The sequence below is a fragment of the Nothobranchius furzeri genome, chromosome 18 (genome assembly GCF_043380555.1).
Source record: "Nothobranchius furzeri strain GRZ-AD chromosome 18, NfurGRZ-RIMD1, whole genome shotgun sequence".
NCBI lineage: Eukaryota > Metazoa > Chordata > Actinopteri > Cyprinodontiformes > Nothobranchiidae > Nothobranchius > Nothobranchius furzeri.
The window spans coordinates 5,545,688-5,565,908 of NC_091758.1; the positions used below are offsets into that span (position 1 = coordinate 5,545,688).

The 20,221-nt window shown below is 42.4% G+C and overlaps 2 protein-coding genes across 2 annotated transcripts; both read right to left on the reverse strand.

Annotated features, from left to right (window-relative positions):
• Positions 1-1,519: 1,519 nt before the first annotated feature.
• Positions 1,520-7,917, reverse strand: rpia (ribose 5-phosphate isomerase A (ribose 5-phosphate epimerase)). The gene is made up of 9 exons (XM_015942027.3): positions 7,714-7,917; positions 7,056-7,116; positions 6,826-6,881; positions 6,532-6,591; positions 6,395-6,459; positions 6,230-6,298; positions 5,044-5,185; positions 3,859-3,958; positions 1,520-1,833 (listed from the first exon to the last, which is right to left on the reverse strand). The coding sequence occupies exons 1-9, from the start codon at positions 7,768-7,770 to the stop codon at positions 1,736-1,738; spliced, it is 708 nt and encodes a 235-aa protein (XP_015797513.1). The 5' UTR covers positions 7,771-7,917; the 3' UTR covers positions 1,520-1,735.
• A 981-nt stretch (positions 7,918-8,898) lies between these two features.
• Positions 8,899-11,669, reverse strand: LOC129166868 (uncharacterized). The gene is made up of 7 exons (XM_070547214.1): positions 11,481-11,669; positions 11,306-11,400; positions 11,010-11,184; positions 10,584-10,773; positions 10,169-10,395; positions 9,643-9,802; positions 8,899-9,098 (listed from the first exon to the last, which is right to left on the reverse strand). Exons 1-7 carry the CDS (start codon positions 11,595-11,597, stop codon positions 8,935-8,937), a joined length of 1,128 nt encoding a protein of 375 aa, XP_070403315.1. The 5' UTR covers positions 11,598-11,669; the 3' UTR covers positions 8,899-8,934.
• Positions 11,670-20,221: the final 8,552 nt, after the last annotated feature.

Sequence of the window (20,221 nt, forward strand, 5' to 3'; positions counted from 1 at the left end):
TTGGTTGTTGAGATTGGTCGGATGTTTAGTCGTTCGTCCAATGACAGAAAAGATAATGAAATCACGTAATGTTATTGGCCTAAATCAGTTTCGAGTGACCTCATGTGAGCACCTGATTGGTTAATTCAGCTGTCGCTTAGACGCAGTTGTCAAGAGCCGTCGACATGAAAAACAACAACGTGGCCCGGTGGAAGTAATCGGTGCAGTTCCTGTTTCCGGTTACGAGTTCAGTTTTACACTTTCACTAAAATGCAGCGACTGTGACACAAATCAAGCAAAGAAACGTGTTTATGAAGCCACGCTCCTAGCCTACATTTACGTGCCCGTGTTACTGATGAGGAGTTTATAGTCCTACCAGGTAACGGCGCTGCTGTCTCGTGGTGAGCATGGACCTGAACCACGTTTTCACGAATAGACCTCATTTTTGAGAGACGAACGCAGACACAGGAAATGTGGCCTTTCGATTGCATGGACACACTGCTGCCAGACACTTTAATCATCAATCCTTTTATAAGCATGAGTATGGCACAACACTGGGCAGTCTTTTACAGGCATTGAACACTGAAGTCATACAAAGGGGAAAGGTGTACAAGTACATTTGAGGTCTGTTTTCCTCCAACAAACACCGAGGCTTCAGAATTCGATCCTAATGACTGACTAGTTCAATTCCACAGGAACACGTTAAAGATGGTAGAACAAAAACATCTAAGGCTCGGAACAGCAGCTGACATTGGTTTATACAACAGAAACTTTAGTGTAAAGTGGCTCTAGACACCCAGTGACCTAACACCATAGTAACATAAAGGCAGGTATAAGCTTATACCTAATGGCATGGTCCCAACTTCTGCTAAAAGGTGGAGGTAAAAAAAACACATGAGAAAACACACAAATACATGCAAAACACCTCAAACTCGCAGACGATTCAAGGAAGACCTGAAGTTTCGTGTTGCACTTTTTGTTTTGGCATCATTTCCTCCAGTTGTTTCCTTATCCGAAAGCTTCCTCTGGTTTATCGCTGTCACACCAAACCAGGATACTCTCCAAGGCTGCACCAGTTTATGCTGGTTTAGGTGACCGGGACTGTAATGATCGAATAACTGAAAACTGGTCCTTCATTACACAAACAGAATATCAATGGGAGCTTTTAAAAGGCGTGCTTTTATTTCATTCTACTGTTTCACCAGACAAGAACTTCGATCATACGTCCCTCCAGTCAAAGCTCTCTGTTACAGCAGTAGGACTCGACTTTCCTCATCAGGCACTTAAAACTCATCAAATCAAAAGCATGGACGGGAAAAGTCAACAGCTCCGATGTTTCTTCTTGCTTTGGTGTTTTCTGAGGCAATAATTCCTGACGACGGCTCTCGTGGAACAGATTTGGTCAATTAAAAGGAGCGACAGCTAGGGCTGTAGCTTTGGTCAGTGTATGATCCGTAAGATTTAGGTTCAGCAAAATGTTTGCAATTACAGTGAAAACCTTCAGAGCAAACCTCTAACTGGTGTTCAGTTGGCTGGACATCCATCAGTTTCACTGCTCATGAATTAATTTGTAGAAATATCTTATGCTGCAGACTCAGGGTGCCATGCGCAGGTGGAGCAAACAGGTAGATCCACAGACAGCAGGAATCCCCTAAATAACTGATGACTCATCAGGATGTAAAATTACTGATGAGTCATCTATTAAACAGGTAACCCATTAGTTGCAGCTCTACTACCCATGAGTGTGGCAAACTGGTCAGTTGACTGGAGCATCCCGAATCTGCACACTTCCATCTTCCATCCCAAAGTATGCTCGTTCAGCCATGTTCACGAAGAGCCCGGTTTCTACGACACCTAAAGAACGCACAAACTCCTGACGTAAACATGGATTTTTATTTTATCACATTACACAAAAACTCAGAAACAAGAGTTATCCCATCCCACCAGCCAGCATGTTTTAGTGGTTTTTCGGCTCACATTCACTTGATTCCACTGATTAACTCATTCACTGCCAGCCATTTCCTGATCGGTAAAGCCCTTCGCTGCCAGCGTTTCTCACCATTTTTACTGTATTTTAAGATGCACAGAACATTGCGCGCTAGGATAATGTTGACGTAAAAACTACCAAAACAAAGAGGAGACTCGCCTCTTACATCAGGGAGAATCTGCACGTTTCAAACGATATCTGTTCTTTCATAATCCGTTTTTGTAATTGACCAATTGTGATCGGCAGAAGCTTTTCCAGTTTGCGCCTCACTTTTCTTTACAGCAGCGGCCCAAAAACGATCTAACTAGGGTTGTCACGGTGTGAAAATGTAACCTCACAGTTATTGTGACCAAAATTACCACGGTTTTCGGTATTATCGCGGTATTTTTTTAAAACGTGTTACATTTTCACACAATTAAATAAACCCTGTATGTCAGGAAATATTGTCCTCAGTTTTAGGGATGCACCGATGGATCGGCATTTGATCGTAATCGGCCGATAGCGCCCCTATCGGTTTTGATCGGAATTTTCAAAATAGATCAAAGCAGACCGATCAGGTAAGGTTGTCACGGTAACCAGTGTAGCGGTAAACCCCGGTAAAAAAAAAAGTTGACAATAATAACCGTCTTGTTTTTAAAAAATATATATTTAGCCTAAATTTAGCCTAAAATGTGTTATTTTGTAATTATGTTGTTTATTTGTTTACATTTTTTTCCCTGTAGTCTTTAAAATACCAATATTTGCCCATAACTTCTTATTTTGTGTCTGTTTGATGTCATCATTTAAAAGTATTAGATCAGATGATACTCAGTACTCAAGTAGCCTTCTAATCAGATACTTTTTTACCCTTACTTGAGTAATAAACCCTATATCAGGAAAATATTGTCCTCGGTTTGTGTCCTTCCAGTGAGCTTTGCAGATGTGGGAAAATGTCATCAGGCAGTAATCATTGTTAAATTCATAATTATTCTCGGAGAGAGACCAACTCTTATCTGCCCCTGGAGCCCCGTAATGCATAGCGTCATTTCAACATGGCGGTGTCCGCGACACGGTTTACATGCAGGTAGCGGCGCTGCGGCTGCTTTATATAGCAACTCGTTGCATTCTCCCTCAACCCAAATCCTCGGATCACGCATTTTAGCTAAAGCGCTAACGTTAGCTTGCCTTGCGTTGACTGTAGAGTTGTGGGTGATGGTCACGCAGATGTGTCATGAGATTTGAAGCGTTGCTGCCTTTCACAGACACTTTTTCTGCACGTGCTGCAAACAGGATAGCCGTCTTCTATCAGCTGTCTCTCGGCATTCTTCAATTATCCAAAAGATGCCCGTACTTCCCACTTTGTCTTCTCTGAGGGATAATAAATGTCCTGAGCGCTGCCGTCTCCTCCTTTGGCCATTATTTCAGCTTTAGCTTCAAGAAACTTTTGGTCGTAAACAACAAAGTGCGCATGTGCCGCCGGCAACTTCAGCAGATGATACGGTGGCTGGTAAGGGTCACCGCGCCTACACCGCAGCCACGGTAATCCACCGAGATAATGTAGTTTTTTAAAAACAAGACGGTTATTATTATTGTCAACTTTTTTACCGGGGTTTACCGCTACACCGGTTACCGTGACAACCCTACTCCTAACACGTGGAGTTTCTGTTTCCTGGTCACGTGACGTGTGACATATGAGGATGAAGATCGGCTTTAGAGCTGAGATGTTTGTTCTCACGGTGCGGGGGCTCGTTCCGATGCCCACACAGCAAAAAATGTAAAGGACGGCTTTAGTCGTCATTGGCAGTGAATGAGTTAAAATCAGGTGTGTTGGAGCAGAGAAACAACTAAAACAAGTTTGATAAGACCAGGGCTGGACACCACTGCGGGATGTAAACAGTATAAAAGTTCCTCACCAGGAATCATTTTGATTGCAGTGTTGACTTCCTTCCAGTTCTGACCATGCTCAAACTTCCAGTCCAGGATGAAGTTGCTGTTGTCTGTGACGACAGGACCCTGAAATCCACAAACACACCACCTGACTTTAATAACATCAACCACTTTGGTCTGCATAGTCTTTTCAAACATGGCAGCTCCTTTTACAGAGGGTTCCTAACCACTACTTCACACTGGAAACTCCAGCAGCGCGGAATGGCCGTGGAACGTTTTACTCACAAGCTTCAATGCGGTCCAGCACGCGCTGGGAGAGCCTTGGCCACGGAACGGCTTCCTCGCTGTGCTCCTCACTGGACTCACAACATCACAAATTCCTTCAATACTTCATGGTTCACATTTTGTTAATGCCATGCGCCATTTGGCCAAAAAGAAGGAAATGACATTTGATAGCATTTATGACGTTGTTCCTCTCCACTGCAGAACGAAAGCCATGAAAAACACACTGCTGCACTTCTGGAGCAATTCAGGGAGTAAATAAGCCGTTACGTCACAATTATTGATGTACTCCACATAGATATGAAATTACTTTGCTGTAATAGTCTTTTATTTTGAAAATACCGGGGTGGGGGGTTTACACTGAAACCGTGTGTGATTTCCTGTCTTGCCCCATGCTAACTGCAGAAACTGATGTGCCCCAGAAGCCACTTGTGGTAAAGAACCTGATCCCATCTTTAGCGGCGTGGCATGTCGCTTCTGGAACAAACCTGAAAATGCCCGCGTCGCGGCTGGTCGGCATCACCACTTTAGACTATAATGAATTATATTTGAGGCCGTGACAATCCGCTGCCATTCCAAGCTGCTAATGCTTCCAGTGTGAAATAGGGGTAATGAGTTGACTGCCTAACCAAATTAAAAAAGGACACTGAAGGATTACCGCAGATTATTTAACCCCAACAAATACAACAATGTGGAAGGACAGGTCCTGTAGATGTTAGTCTGTTTAAACACAGCAGAGAAAGAAAATCACTAGTGGCCGACACACAATCTGTGGGACCTGTGCTGAAGAACTGCTGGAGTAGGTCTCCCCTGGATATTCCAGGATCAACACCTTGATCAAACTGTGCGGCCGGAGATTCTTCTGCTTCTCCAGTCAAGAAAAAAACGTGAAAGACAAAAAAATGAAGGTGTGTGAATCGGTCCCTTACTGCTTTACTGACAGCCATTCTTAGGACAGTCTCCCCTCCGAAGCGCCTAACTATCATCCTGGAGACGGGAACATAGGCCATGGGAATAACTTCAATGGGAACTCCCTTCTTCCACTGCTGGCCTAGAGCCTTAGAGTCCTTCCTGACAGATGAAATCAACACAAATGTTAAACAGGACAACAAAGTGTTCCAAAACACAAATCAGACTTGTTTAGTTTGATGGTAACAAACCCTCCATCCAAAAACTTAAAGATTAAGTCACCACCCTGCTAGTGTCTTACTCCACCCATACTTCCTGTTTGAAACATTGAGCCAAAAGGAGGCACTGGCTTTGTCCGAGATGAGCAGCGCCTCACCTGGAAAACGGACGAGAGCAGACGGACGCAGCAGGGGGAGTGGCTGAAAGCCGGCGTTTAAGTCAGACACATTTCCTTATGCAGGCGACGATGGCTGAAGATATCACGCTAGAGTTCATACTAGTGTCAAATTCTGGTGCCTGTTAGCAACTGAACCACAGCCTCACGTGCTTGTGGATGTCATATACTGTAGACATGTGCATAGGAAGACATGACTGTATTAATAAGTAAAGGTTGTCAGCTGCAGGTTTTTAGAGTGTTTATAGGAAATGTGGTAAAGGAAAATCACATTTCTCTGTATGGCGTACATAGTTGTCAGCATCTACGTAACACGATTTACAGAATACATGTGACCAACTAACATTTCACATTCTACCACAGGGTGTTTGGATCAAAATGGGAACCAATCAGATCTTAGATCAGGTGAGAGCCAGGCGTTTCCCGCCATGCCCTAGGTTGTGCAGCCGGTGGAGAGCAACTGCAGCGCCTTGCTCCAAAATCTGCAGCCGCCTTGATCTCACGAGGTTATCGCTGCCTACGTATGCATGACGTCAGAGCAAGTCGGCGTCAAGTCGGACACGAATCTAACCGGCATGCACTGCAAAAATTTCTAAGGGAAACACTGAGCAGTCAATTGTGATGGGAGGTTTTATCTGCATCTCCTTCGCCAGAGGAAAGAACGGAAAGGGAGGAAGAATTTTGGAGGAAGAGAGGAGCCCTGAGCCTCATCGTTCCAGACCAATGGCTCATGAGTGGATCGAGGCCACAGATGCCGAGTCTTGGGGGTGACTTGCTCTTTAAACTCTAAAGGTAAACCAGTCAATACAGACCTGTAGTCAGCAACAACAACAAATCGTTTCGCACAGCCAGCAACGATCTTCTCCTGAGTCAAACAGCCGCTGTCAAACAGAGGAACATTTAGTGAGAAACATCATTCAGCAGGGCCTGAGGGGTGTGTGTGTGTGTGTGTGTGTGTGTTTTTACTGCATACTCACCCACCACCTTTTATCAGTGTGAGCTCAGAGTCCACTTCGTCTGCTCCATCAATAGCAATGTCCAGCTGAGCCAGGGCAAAAAGCACAGCATTAAAAATGAACTTCTGCAGCAGCTCTTTGCTGTAAACACATCATACCTCGGAGTGCCTGTCCAAGTCTGAAAGAGTGAGCCCGTGCTGCAGGATCAGCTGCCGAGCCTGCCGGAGGAACAAAGGGAAGGGCAGAGATGGGAAAGGGCTTCAGTACAGTTTATTGTGGACAAGCTTCACCATAAGTTTACTGCACATTCATTAGATATTTGTGTTCTACTGAGTAACACTGGATCACAGCAACAGACCTTTAGCAAGAGTTGCATGCAGCAACTTCCTCACAAAGCTTCTGGTAACAGTTCCCCTGACAAGGGTCTGAGGCTGACTGATGCTTGAACTAACCTGGAAGGAAGTGGGCACACACACAACGTTGAGCTTTTCCTGACGTACTCGCTCCGCTGCAACGCATCACACACACACACACACACACACACACACACACACACACACACACACACACACACACACACACGTCAAATACATTATGTGCAACAGCATATCTGAAACCATTTTCTACATCAGATTGAGGTGTGTGTATGTGTTAGACCCAGGTTTCCGCTGGTTTTACCTACCTAACCGATCCACGGCATACACAATGGTTGAGCCACTTCCCACTCCGATCACCTGGTTGTTCTACAGGTGAGAGGAAACATGATGATGTGACACTTCACATTCAGCAGAGCCCTTAGTGAGCACCAATAAAACCATCACCAAACAACACATGACCCGTGTGTAACCAGTCACACCAGAGACACACTGTCCAACAACAGAGAGGTATTTACATCCTCACCAGAGTTAACTACTGAGGGACTGTGGAGCTATGAGAAGAAGCTCTGCTCAGGGATGGCTCCAGTGCAGATGGTAGCAGACAGGAGAATGCTAGCTAACTGTCCTAACTCCTGGGCAGCACCCGTCTCTACATTAACAACACAGCCTTTAGCTGTAGCAGTAGCAACAGGCAGCAGGAACTCTCAGTAAACAAACACAAACACCTTTCAGTGATTAGCTATAGCAGCAAGAAAACACCTACCCAACAGCTAAACTAGCTGAACTCAACACCTTTAGACATGTCCGCTAATGCTAAGTAGCTTAAAATTCTGCAACAAGTTATATAACTATACTTAGCACATACTAACATTGCTATCTAAGAGCTGTTTTAGTCCCGAACCATGCAGCAGCATGCTACGTGCTAGCTAGCACTGTAGCTAACGTGGTGTTGCATGACTGTACCTGCACGTAGTTATCCACAGCGGCGTAGGCGGCCAGCTTCTTCGCCTCTTCTGCCATGTTAGCAGCAAACAGTCGGAACAGACGAACGTGCTTCAGGGCGCTGAGAGAGGCCAGCGTAGAGGTGGGAACCCCAGCTGCGAGTTTACGGAGAAACGCTCACCTCTGGAGTCTCAAAAATTCCACTATCTCCGCTCCGCCCCCACTTTCCGCTGCGAACTCAAATGAAACGCGCCACAGTACGGCTGACGTAACCCGCTACTCCCGTCTCTCCCTGTATGGAAAGCCAAAATCGCCACAATACGCCACTTTCCCAACCCGTCTAGTTAGGAAATGGCGAAAAAAACGCCGTTTGTTGTGTCAAGACGGCGAAAACTCTGCCAGAACGCTGTATTTGACGCCGTTCTTAACGGCCCCGTAGAACGCCCGTAAAAAACGACATTTTTTCCGGACATTGAACGCCGTTTTTTACGTCACCCTAATCCCAGACGTGTTCCCTGTGTGGGTGGTGTAAACAACGGCGTTTGGTACGGACATTGAACGCCGCTTATTTCGCCACTCTGTGACATAAAACGCTGTTTTTAACGCCACTTTGTGACAGTTTTCACAGGTTTAAAATTCAACTTTACTCTCATTTATGCAGAGCCCTCCCAATCCCAGATAGCAAATTCTTTTTGGCCCTAGTTTGGCAAGCCAGTCTTGGTACTCTTTTGGGTGGAATGATGGGCCAAATATGGCCCAAATAAGGCACGCCAAAATAGAATTATGGACTGTCAAAAGGTTGCCAGAATTCTTCCAAAATAAATTGTGGAATTCCAAAGCACAACCATAACTATACCAAAAGAACCCCAAAACGCCACAAAATGGCCAAAGGATATCAAAGTGTAACTATAAGTTTGCCAAAAGATTACCCAAAGTAAAATGTGGCTTTCCAAAGCATAGCCATAACCATCCCAAAATCCCACAATAAAGCCAAATATGAACCATAACTTATCCATAATTAGCCATACATTTACCAAAACATTGTATTTTATTCTGAACCTTATGCTAAATTTAATTTAACATTTTAATAGACTATAAAATGTCCTTGTACAGAAGATTCAGATTTTGTGCCTCAGTTAAATAGCCTTGTGAAATAGCCTAGGTTACTATGTGTACGAGATGCATAAACATAAAACCAAACAAGAGTAACATTTAAATATTTTATTTGATTTTTTTTAAAAGTCAGTCCTGGACTGAGTCCTGGGCTGGTTGAGGGGTTGGTTGGGTGGGCATTCTCCTTTTGCGCCCTCCGTCCCTATCCCCAGCCCAGTAGAACCATTTTTTAATTGTATTTACAATTTCTGCCTCCGTAGACGCCACACAGACTGGATTCCTTCTCACTGCAGCTGAAAATAAAGGCATACAAATGGAGAAAGACTTAAAAAAGGACGACGCAACAGTCCATGCAAAAGAGACCTGTGGTGGGCTAAGTAACTGGCTAGTTAAAAAGTCAGTTTTGCATTAGTTAATGGATGCATCTCATCATCTGGGGTTGAAAGTGACAGCCAAAGTTACAACATTAAATTGTCATAGTCACTTAGTACTTACACTGCCACAGTTTACTTTACCAAACACAAACCAGCGGTTCTTTCCTGACACTAAAACCAAACAAGAATTTCACGAGCGAGAGTTCACCCTGAAGAACGCGTCACATTGTGGGCAAAGTGGCAATAGCTGTCTTGAAGCCAGCGATAGCGTGGTGTTATAATTACGAGGCTTGTGACATTCACAGGCCATGCGTGCCATTTCGCAAACAAGTTGTTAAGACTATAAGTATTTTGACTTTGAAAAGAAATGTGATTGTCATGGGTGGCTAATAATTTTATCCTAAACTATAATTTTATCAGCTGTGTGATAGAACAGTCGTGTTACTGTTGTGATTAAACTTACCAATCACAATGCCTTTTAGGTGGAGCCTCTCAAATGCCACCTTCCCATTTTGCCCTCGCCAAGTAATTCCCTTGGCGAGGGCATTTGTCATGGCTCCTTTAAGGACCCGCCACACAGTGTCCTTTACTGTGGACCCCCCCGCAAGGCTGAGTGTTGAACTCTAAAATTAGAAAAATTGATCTTCATTAATTTTTCAAACAAACAAAGATTGATGTTCATTGAATTTTCAAACAAATATTATACAAACTTAAAGAAAAGCCTGGATAGCCATTGTGCTCCACTATTTATTTATTTGGCGTTTCATGGTTGCCTGATGAAGGGCAGAGATCTGAAATGTGTGTGTGTGTGTGTGTGGGGGGGGGGGGGGGGGGGGCAAATAATTGGGTGGAGCTTGTTGGCCGCACAAGCAGCCCTTTAACTCCTTTGGCATATCTACCACTTTAAGATATTGAACAACACATAAATTGGATGTGCATGCCAAAATGCATTGTCCAAAACATTGTTGTAAAGAACAGAAAAAGCTCACCAATTCATGGGCCAATGTTGCACTAATTCCAAGCTCCCTCTCCAGGGCCATCAGGGCCTGAACATCTGCCAAGGGGAAGATGCTGTGGTGCCTGGTCTCCACACTTCCCCCTGTGGTCAGGCCCTGAAGAGCAGCAACGGCAACAAAAAGGTCCTGCACCATTTTGGTGAGGCCGCGCTGCTGCTGCAGGATTATTTCCTGTTTCACCAGGACTTCATGCAGGAGAGCTGAAAAGCATTTCAGACACAAAGAAACAATATAGTTTAAGCATTTTTTGCATTTACATGTTGTGTGTGTGTGTGTGTGTTTAGCTTTATAAACCATCTTATATTAGTATGTATGTGTGGATCATGTGTGTTCGTATACTGTAACTGGCATGTGAGGACTGGGTGAGTGTAAACCATAAAAACCTTACATGTCGTGTTGTCCTTCTGTTGCCACTGCCCTGGAGAGGAGTTGGGGCAAACAGTAGGCACCTGGACAGCCGATTCCTCCCTCATCATCCCACCAGATGATGAGGGAGTTGGAACTGGAACCCCCTGGGTTCCCTGGTGACCCTGCAGGTCAATGGCCTGCCGCAATGATGTCCCCAGGGTCATGACATGCTGGAAGAGTGTGTAGAAGAGGGAGAGGAAGAAGAACAACAGTTTACAAAATGCAATTATCGACCTCAACAGTGACGTAATGGCTCCAGAAGCATTTTTCTCCAAGTAACTGCCTCATTAACCTTTGTAAATTTCCTATTGTATCACATTTGAAACACCACACTTACATGATCAGCTACACTCAAACCCATTTGCTATACATATGTTACTGTGGTATTTGTTGAGATTTCCATTACCTGGTAATTGGTTAGGTCAAGCTGAGGTACAGGTGGTACCTCCACTAGCGGCCCGTTATTGGGGAGGATGAACCTTCTCCTCACCGGGGGGATGGCTGGGGGTGGGGGAAGCCCTCTTCCAGGGGTCTGGGCTTCATCCTCTGATGAGGCCCGGTCCTGGACATATCTAATTGGCCTTTGGAAATGAACACACAATACAAATTTTTTTCGGAATTAAACATTTATTTTAAGTTAATGAGTGCAAATTCAACACAGGCCCAAGAGGTGGAGGAATGGAAAGTTCACAAAATTCTTACTTAACTCTTCTTCTTTGAGGCCTTTCAATGGCTTCCGCCTCAGACTGTCTGCTCCTCAGCAAGAGGGAGCTTCCTCCTCGCCTCATTAAAGTCATCTGTGTTCAGAACAGAGTAAATTTTCATATTGTGTCATTTTATTAATTATCTGTGTAGTACTGAAGTGTTTTACACATACTTGCTGAGTAGAGCACCCTAGCATTGTAGGCAATCCAGGAGCTGCCCGGTTCCTCCCTGTTCCGGACTGCCCGCTGGATTGCCTCGGTTTTATAAGGCGGCCACAGGCAGGTGCCATCCCTTACCCACAGGGCAGGAACCACCTCCACCTCTGCAGTCTCTTCAAAAAATACTATGTGATACATTTTCTGCAATTTAGAAACAAATAATTTTGTTTTTGCATTGTGTGAACAGGTTCTCATACAGTTTCATTTGTGCTCATAAGTTTACATGCCTACCTATAACATCAATGACAGTTGTTTGATAATTAATGGCCTCACCCAACCTACTACGATTAAAATAAACATTTTTGTGTTATCATTCATACTCACCGAATAATGGCCAAGAAACCAAATATTTTGCCGGGGTATTGCAAACTGATCAAAACTGTAGGCTAGGTGAATATGAACTGAACTGATTCACAACTGATTAGAAACTGATTAATAACTGATTAACAACTGATTCACAACATAACTGATTTATGAAGACATCAATGAAAGGCCACAACTTCAACTCATTTTGGAAAGTCAAATCATTGCAATGCTTTATCCATTAGACTTCACAAGGTGACGTTTACAAGCCATTAAGGTGCAACAGAGGAAAAACAACAAAACTGTCCCTATTCTGAAGTGGAAGTCTGACACACTTTTTTACATCCCCATCAAGTCTTGTACTTTTAACAACAGGTGACAGACCTGAAACAACAAGTATATCTACTTCAGATGACTCCACTGGATAACAAAAGAAATTCTCTTTTTTCATGTAGTATTTACAGATTGCATAATATAACCCTTCACACAGAATTATGTTTTGCACCAAAACAACTTCACCATTAATTCTAAGGCAGTTATCACCACATGAGGTTTTGATAACCATACCATCAATAACCAACTGTTTAAACTGTTTAACAGTGCTGTCCATTAGGTGACAAAGAGGTCCCTCTCTGTGCTGCCCTTTGGCATAGGTCCCTGACTTTTCACAAATGTTTTCATCTATGCTATATTCAGAAACCCGTCTGATTACTTGGGCCAAAGGATTGTGCGGTTTTCTAACCATTTTCTTCAGCATTTGTAAAAAGTTTTCAAAAGGGAATCCAGAAAATAAATCTAAGCTCCCATGAACCATGACATCTTCACTTAGGTGAACTTAACCATGTATGTTATACACCACAAACTGAGGTCCATATAGCTTGCTGAAATGCTCCACAAATGAAACCAGTGATGTATGAGCAAAATCATTTAAGACAAGACATGAGGTGGGACTAGCTAAAATATGAATGGCAACTGAAAGCAACATAAAGTTGTTATAAACCTCATCTAACAGCACACCCCTCAGAACAACTGGACCTGTATACAACAGAAACTGTCTCAGTTCAGTAGCCTTCCACCTCAATCTCTCTGTCAGCGCTCTTGGTTTTCTAGCAAACTCTATATGGATGAAGGCTCTCAAACTGACCAATTTGTCAGATATGAGTCCGCACTGAACAGAAGAAAGACGACACAAAGTGGTCCTACAGTACCCATCCACAAATCTAAAAGTTTTCGCACAACACCAAGACACACCAAATGCATATAGTCATGTGGAAAACCACTCACCATGCCGACATTAATTTCAGTTAAGGGCGAGTGCCCATGGTGGTGATCTTCATCACTACAAGCCCTAAAAGACTCATCAGTTCTGAGAACAGCATGCATTTCAGGGAAAGTCATTCTATGGTCAATGTAAACACCTGACTGAATGCATCTATCACATCCAGAGTAACCTGTGCGAGACTTACTGCATTTAATGAAAGCTCTAGCTGGAGCATCACAAATAACTGAAGTCACCTTCACAAAAAAAGTCTTTCCACCTTTCTGAAATCCATCCTTCATCTTCTTAAGTTCATCAACAAGAGGCCCTAGATACTCTGGCAAAGACTTAGGCTTGGATACGCCACAGAACAATGAAATCAATACTGGTCTTTTCATGTAGTCTTTCAAAATGCCCAAGACTGGCCAGAACTGCAAGGCTGAACTTTTAAAAAGTGGCAAACCATCCATGTTTAATTGCAACTTAAACAAGTGTTTATTTCCAACTGTCCCTGAGAATTTCTCAAAAACCTTCTTCAGCGAATTCAAGACTCCAAAATGATAGAATGAGCCACCTGCTAAGTTTTCTATCACATAATGTGTCTTAGTTTTCAACAAGGACCGGCCATCTTTTGGTAGAAAGGGATGGTAAACTCTGAGGATACACAGAAGAGTAGAAAGGGCAACTAAAGACACATGAAACTGCACAGCCCAGTCTGATAACTTTGATTCCAAGTTGAAACGGGAAATGGTTTCCTCATCAGAATTTTCATCACTCTCAGTAATGCCCTGCTCAGCCATAACATCATAGGTAGACGGCCTAAAGTCCTCTTCAACCATACCAACATCAGACATAGGCCTAGAGCTTTCCTCAACCACAACAACATCAGACATATTGTGACTACAGTTTGCCAGACTATCTTGAACTAGCTCAGGGTAATGCATTTCAGGCTCAAGAGAGTCAAGCAAGGTATTGACTCTTTTGACCGCTCTCTTGCACACATTATTCCAGTGGCTATATGCCATTGTGCTGGAAAAAAGACAAAAAGGAAAATAATTAGCCTATATGGGTCTACACAGAGTTAGAGACAAACAATCATGCTGTCACACATTGGTCACTTAGAATAGTCTACATAACATCCACATGTAGGCCTAAATGCAACCCTACTTTTCATTGTTTAATAATGAAAGGAGCCATATGTAAGATTGTGGTCAAAGCTGGTACTGAAATGATGTGTAATGGAGCCATGAGAAAGTGTCAAAATTGACCAAAATAGGTCAAATAAATTACTCTCCCATGTTATGAATATTTTAGAACCCCCCCCCCCCCCCCATGCCCCCATGATTGGGAGATTTCATAAAATATCAACACGAAACTATTGTTGTCAGCAATATTTTGAAATGAACATCATTTGGTAATGTTCAGGACCAACTTAAAATATGGCTACTTTAATTACAATTACATAAAAGAGTTCATTTGAGATCTGATGAAGTTTTCTAATGTCATTATTAAACAGAGAGTAACCTATATCCTATATTAGTTCCTCTACTCTGTAGATGCATCACTACCTGTATTAGGATACAATATCTTGACAGCTTTAATTTTTTTATTACTGCCAATACTAAGCATAGTATATATCTGATATACTTCTGCTTCTAGAGATGGAGTAGATACATCCGATCAGATGCTGCAAACAAACACTGTACACAGAAAAACAGAGCTAGCCAGGGGAGAAAAAGGTGCAAACTGTGCAAATAAGCACTCACTGGATGTGTAAGGAGTGTAAAATTGGGCTTTGTTTACAGCTAGATAGGAACTGTTTAACAGAGCACCATAGCGGGTAGTTCTAATGAAGAGATTTTTGTAAATAGTTTTATACACGTGTATCTAGTATTAGAGGCAGGCATATTGCTCTACTTGTTTCTTTGACACCAATTCTGAGTGTCACACTGCCAAGCAAAAACACACATATAAAAATAGTAAAACAATAAAAAAACAACTAAAACTTGACAGGATTTTTCTGCCATCTCAGAATTTTTGGTTAACACATTTACATGTTTGATACTCTAAGTAAAGAAAAATGAAATCAGTTTTTTGTTGTTTTTTTTTAGAAGAAACTGTTATGAGCTTTTTAAACATGTACTATTCTTTACAGATATTAAAAGTTAAACTTCTCCTGAAAAAAGGTAACATTTTAGTTCAAATAGAGCATTCTCAAACTTATTGAAAGAAAAAGACAAAAGTCACCATGCAGACCCTGCATGGTGACTGGGGACATCATTGCGGCAGGCCCTGCGCCGTCATCTCCGTGACGGTAAATGAGGGAAAAACAAATTGATCGGATCCTGCACGTCTTTTAACACATTGGTCAGGGTTGACGCACTTTGTTTTCATTTAGTTTTTAACCCTTTAACGCCGATGCGTCACCATGATCACCGCGGTGACGCCTCGGTGCATGTTATTTCAAATAACTCTTCGCTACTTAAACTATAAAATTCTTTAAAAAAAATCATAAAGGAGCTACTGTGTGGTGCTTAAAGGGTTAATGAAAATACAACACCTTTTCATATTCTAGTCTCCTCTGTAATCAGGCAGTGATCAGGTTACTTTTCTAAGAGAGACCTGAATGAGAAATATTAATACAATCGGAGAAACTGCTCCAAATGTCTGACTTGCCTTGCTTTGGTTTTTGTGTCATAAAGACCAATTGTTTCAGCTTCTATTCAACATCAGTTGCTGACTCCATCATACTCATCCCGATCCAGCCGACCGTTCCCGCCCGCAGCAAAATTCACACCGCCCTCCCCCGCAAGACTTGTGTTGGGTCCCGCGGGACCCAATCCCGATGCAGCCCTCTACCGCCCGGTACCGTGACAGTCTGCTGCAGCCGCAGCGAACCGCGTGACCCTTTGGCGAAACCACTCGGTCGTATATAGATACGCTGGTTCCGTTAGCTGTAGGTTAGCCACAGTTAGCATCTGTACCGTTAGCTAAACAGCAGCACAGCCACTATCTACTAGCAGAAACCAAGCCATTAGTTCTGGAACCCGGAACGTGGACGAATATTCAGTGCATCCCTAGTATACACATCTTGCTAAAACAAACAATACAGACCTAAAACAAAACTATAGTAAACAAAAGTATTGGATACAAGAAGAAATGGTACTCACCTCTGTCGTAATGCTGGAGAAATGAACGAATTAGTCCTGATTCCCGGTCTTTGATCACTATTTTTCCCGGCATTTGATGAGTTTTATGGCTTGCCAAAATAACCCCATAGCACACCTGCAGAAGTCACAGACGCTGTCCCGCTCTTGTCTGGCTACCCAGAATATGCCATAATCGCCAGCCGCCTAATTTTCTATTATGGCAAACCATAATTATGCCACGGTTAAAACAGAAACACTCGCTGACGTAATTGTCTATAATGGGAACCCAAAATTAAGCCACATTTAAACCAAAACACTTTTTCGAACATTTTTGTGCCAGAAGGATGCCAAAATGCCCAATTTATGCCAAAATAAAACCAAAATAAAGCCAAAATGTTTGCTATCTGGGATGGGTTTCTCATCCACTTAATTTAAACTCCACTGACCCAATGAAAGAAGAGGAGGTTGAGGCAGCACTAATTCATCCCAGATTCGCAGGGCTGTCGGGCTGTGCGGATTGCTGTTTTCTAATACAACTCTGCTCTGTATCAACTAATTTCACTGTATTGAAAAAGCCTTGAAATGTAGTAATATTATCAACAATGTGTCAACATTATTATTTTTTCTGTCTACCTGTAAAAGGCAGAAACGCTGTTTCAGTCAGACCTGATGATTACTTAAAAGTGTGGCCACTAGATGGTGCCACGTATCAGTCTGTCCTCGTTTCGTGGCTCGTGAGTCCAGCTGGAACATCAGTGCTCTTTCTGTCCAAAACTCCCTTCTTCTTAAGTTCATCCACTTTCAGTATTTACTATTGATTTTTTTGTTTGTTTTTTTGTTATTGTTTTTTTTTTACTACTGTTATACTTGTCTTACAGGAGCTTCTGAAGATGTTCTGTCTTGCTTCTCCATCATCACTCTCCAGCTCCTCAGACCAGCCACTCCAGAACCTTCCCAGATCCAGGATCAGAGCACTTTAATAAAAGTTTGAAACATGTCTGCTTGTTGTTCTCATGTAGAAGCCTTAAATTGGAATTTGCTAATGAGCTTTCTTGGCTAAAATATGCTCTTGAATGTTTTTATTTACATAAATATTAAAAAAAAAACGTTTTTCATTGCTGCTTCACCAAGACATGACTCTGAAAATGTCCTCATGATCCTGAAACGCTGGTTAAAACAAATTTCTTTCAACCTCTTATAAAACAAACATGTCTGTTGATGATTATGCCCACTACAATACTGAAGCACCTGCATACTTGCCGCCGATTTGCTAACTTTCTGTAATATTTTGATATTTAAGTTGAAAACATGAACTGCTGTAACACAAATTTCAAATGTTCTAGATGAGCACTTGTTTCTAATCAACTAATCGTTATTTCTGTGATTAGTCAGCTTTTTTCTTTTCAATAAACACATGGAAAAATTACAATTATCTCACTGAAAAAATGGTTTAACAGTGTTGCACATGTATAATAATCTGCACTGGTTTTGACAGTTATGGCATTCTTCAAACTATAATAATAAAATAAAGTGAAAAGTTATTTACAATTGATTACTTCAAGTTCCTACTATTTACATTTTATGCATCGATACTGTAAATGGCTGTTTACTAAGGCATACAGAAAAGTTTGTAAAAAGTCTGTAAAGTTTCACTCCACTGCTTGAAGAGAAGCGATTCTGGCATCCATACACGCAACAACCCGACATTTTTATGTGCCCAGAACTTCAAAACTAAGGGTTTAAAACGCTGTTTTAGTATCGAGTGTGAATGAGGAAGCCTTCACTCTCGTTGCCAGGCTGCGCGCGCAACTTGTGATGACGTGAGTAGTAAAAGGGTCTATTTCGTGGCCACGTTATAGCTATTTCGTGGGCACGAAATAGCTATAACGTGGCCACAACTTAGTGATTTTTTGGACCATGTCATCAGAGGGGCTCCGTACCTTTCCAAGTTGGCACTGTGTTACTTGGTTGTACCAGGGACCTCTCCCAAGTGAGAGGGTGTTTTCCACTGCAGGTGACATTGTCACAGCAAGCAGATCTGTACTGTCAGCAGAACATGTTGACATCCTCATTTTTCTGAAGAAAAACATGGAAGTTGAGTAAACTGATATTTGTATTTGGGTTTGTGTTTAAGTGAAACTTTTATTTAAGTTATTTTTGTTGTATATGCAGCTAAGTGCCAGCACTCCAGAAGATGAGTGTGAGGGGAAGTTCCATAAAAGATTGGTTCATTTTATAGGGACCTTATTTATTTAATTGCTGCTGAGAATATAGCCCAGAAGATGGCCATAGTATAGCTATTATTTTGGAAAAAAGCTACTTTTGTTTTTGACAGATTATTTTCTTTGTTACGTAAGTTTGCTATTGTATCAACATTTAATTTACAAAATTGTACTTTTGAGTTAAAACAAATATTTGTAATATATTTCAATGAATGACAAATTAAAAAAGGCATGAATACTATTTTTTTTTGTATCGAAAAAACATTGAACCGTGACACCAATGTATCGAGTCGAACCGAACCATCCATTTTGTGTATCGTTGCACCCCTAGTATCCTGTCATGTATCGGTCCAAGATAGTGTGTTTATATTGTGTTTTTTGTGTATATAAGATACTTTTAACACGGACATATTTGTCTCTCATTCTCCCACCTCTTCATGCGCTCTCCACCTCTAAACCCACGTTTCCTGTCATTTCCGTCCACAAATAAAACGCTTGCTGCGCATCTTTTCACTCCTACAGTCATGGGAGAATTAACCGTTCATATTTTTAGAGTTTTTTCATGAGGTATTCTTAGAGCTTCTCCGTGTCTGCCGCTAGTTATCCTCGGCTCTTTTTGCAATGGCGGCGCTGTAAACAACAGCGGCGTCCTGACCAATCACAAGCTTGCGTAATCCGTCTCGTTCAACGGATGTTTAAAAAAGTGGGCTAGACTCCGTACGTACTTGCGTGCCTGCCGGAGCCCTACACAAGGACGGATAATGGCATTGCGTGTCTCCGCACTGACGCAGACGGAGAAGCATAAATCGGCTTTAGACTGCTGGAGGACATACTGACCACTTTCCACACTCGACTACTTTCTTTTACAATTTGCTCTTTAACTATATTATTTCCTGCTATTTCAGCAATTAACTTTATTTTTTCTCTAAGTGTTTTTCTCCCCAGAAGAAGTTACAATGGTGTTCTGCTGAGCTGTGGTAGCCTCATGAAGGGGGCCATCGTCTAGCACACTGCTGCTAACCACTTAAACATTCTCCCTCTCCTGATAAATACATTTTACTCTCTTTGACATTGAAAGTGCTTCTATTTCCAGAACTGCGCTGCTCTGGGTGGCTGCATGTTGGAGTAGCTCTGTTGACTATATGTAAGTTTACCCTTTTCTTGGAAAAATTTTCTTCTGGTTTCTCAAGAAAAACTGTATATTTTTGGACATTTTACTTTTCTGTTTCTGGTGCTGTGAAGCTTGGAGGATTTTTACTGCTATTTTTTCACTTTTTGAGCATTTGTTATGATGCATAACAAATGCAGCCACAGTTTTGGCAGTGCAGTGTTATGTGTTTCACTGAGACGTGGCTTCAGGACCATATCCCCGATTCCAGCGTCTCTCTGCCAGGATTCCTGACTGTACGAGCAGACAGAGATCTGAAGAGGAGCGGGGGGGGGGGGGGGGGGGGGGGGGGAGTGGCAGTGCTTGTCAACAACAGATGGTGACATCCAGGCCATCTTTCAGTGAAATGTCGTCTTTTCAGCCCAGATGTTGAACTCTTGGCAGTAAGTTGTTGCCCATATTATTTGCCAAGAGAGTTCACCAGTGTTGTCTTGGCAAACATTTATATTCCACCTTCAGCCATTGCTGAAAATGCATGTGATGCCATCAGTTCCGTTGTCTCTAAGCCACAAACCTAGCACCCCAGTGCATTTGTGGCTATATCTGGTGATTTTAATCATGCCTCGCTCTCTGCTACACTTCCAACATTTCAACA

Excerpts from the sequence above, each read along its gene's own strand:
- rpia (XM_015942027.3), bottom strand. The coding sequence starts at position 7,770 with ATGGCAGAAGAGGCGAAGAAGCTGGCCGCCTACGCCGCTGTGGATAAC. Across the intron at positions 3,959-5,043 it reads GAATGGCTGTCAGTAAAGCA|GGTCCTGTCGTCACAGACAA; the intron begins GTAAGGGACCGA and ends TGTGGATTTCAG. Across the intron at positions 1,834-3,858 it reads TGCAATCAAAATGATTCCTG|GTGTCGTAGAAACCGGGCTC; the intron begins GTGAGGAACTTT and ends TGCGTTCTTTAG.
- LOC129166868 (XM_070547214.1), bottom strand. The coding sequence starts at position 11,597 with ATGGCACCTGCCTGTGGCCGCCTTATAAAACCGAGGCAATCCAGCGGG. Across the intron at positions 11,401-11,480 it reads TAGGGTGCTCTACTCAGCAA|ATGACTTTAATGAGGCGAGG; the intron begins GTATGTGTAAAA and ends TTCTGAACACAG. Across the intron at positions 9,803-10,168 it reads CAACATTGGCCCATGAATTG|AGTTCAACACTCAGCCTTGC; the intron begins GTGAGCTTTTTC and ends TTCTAATTTTAG.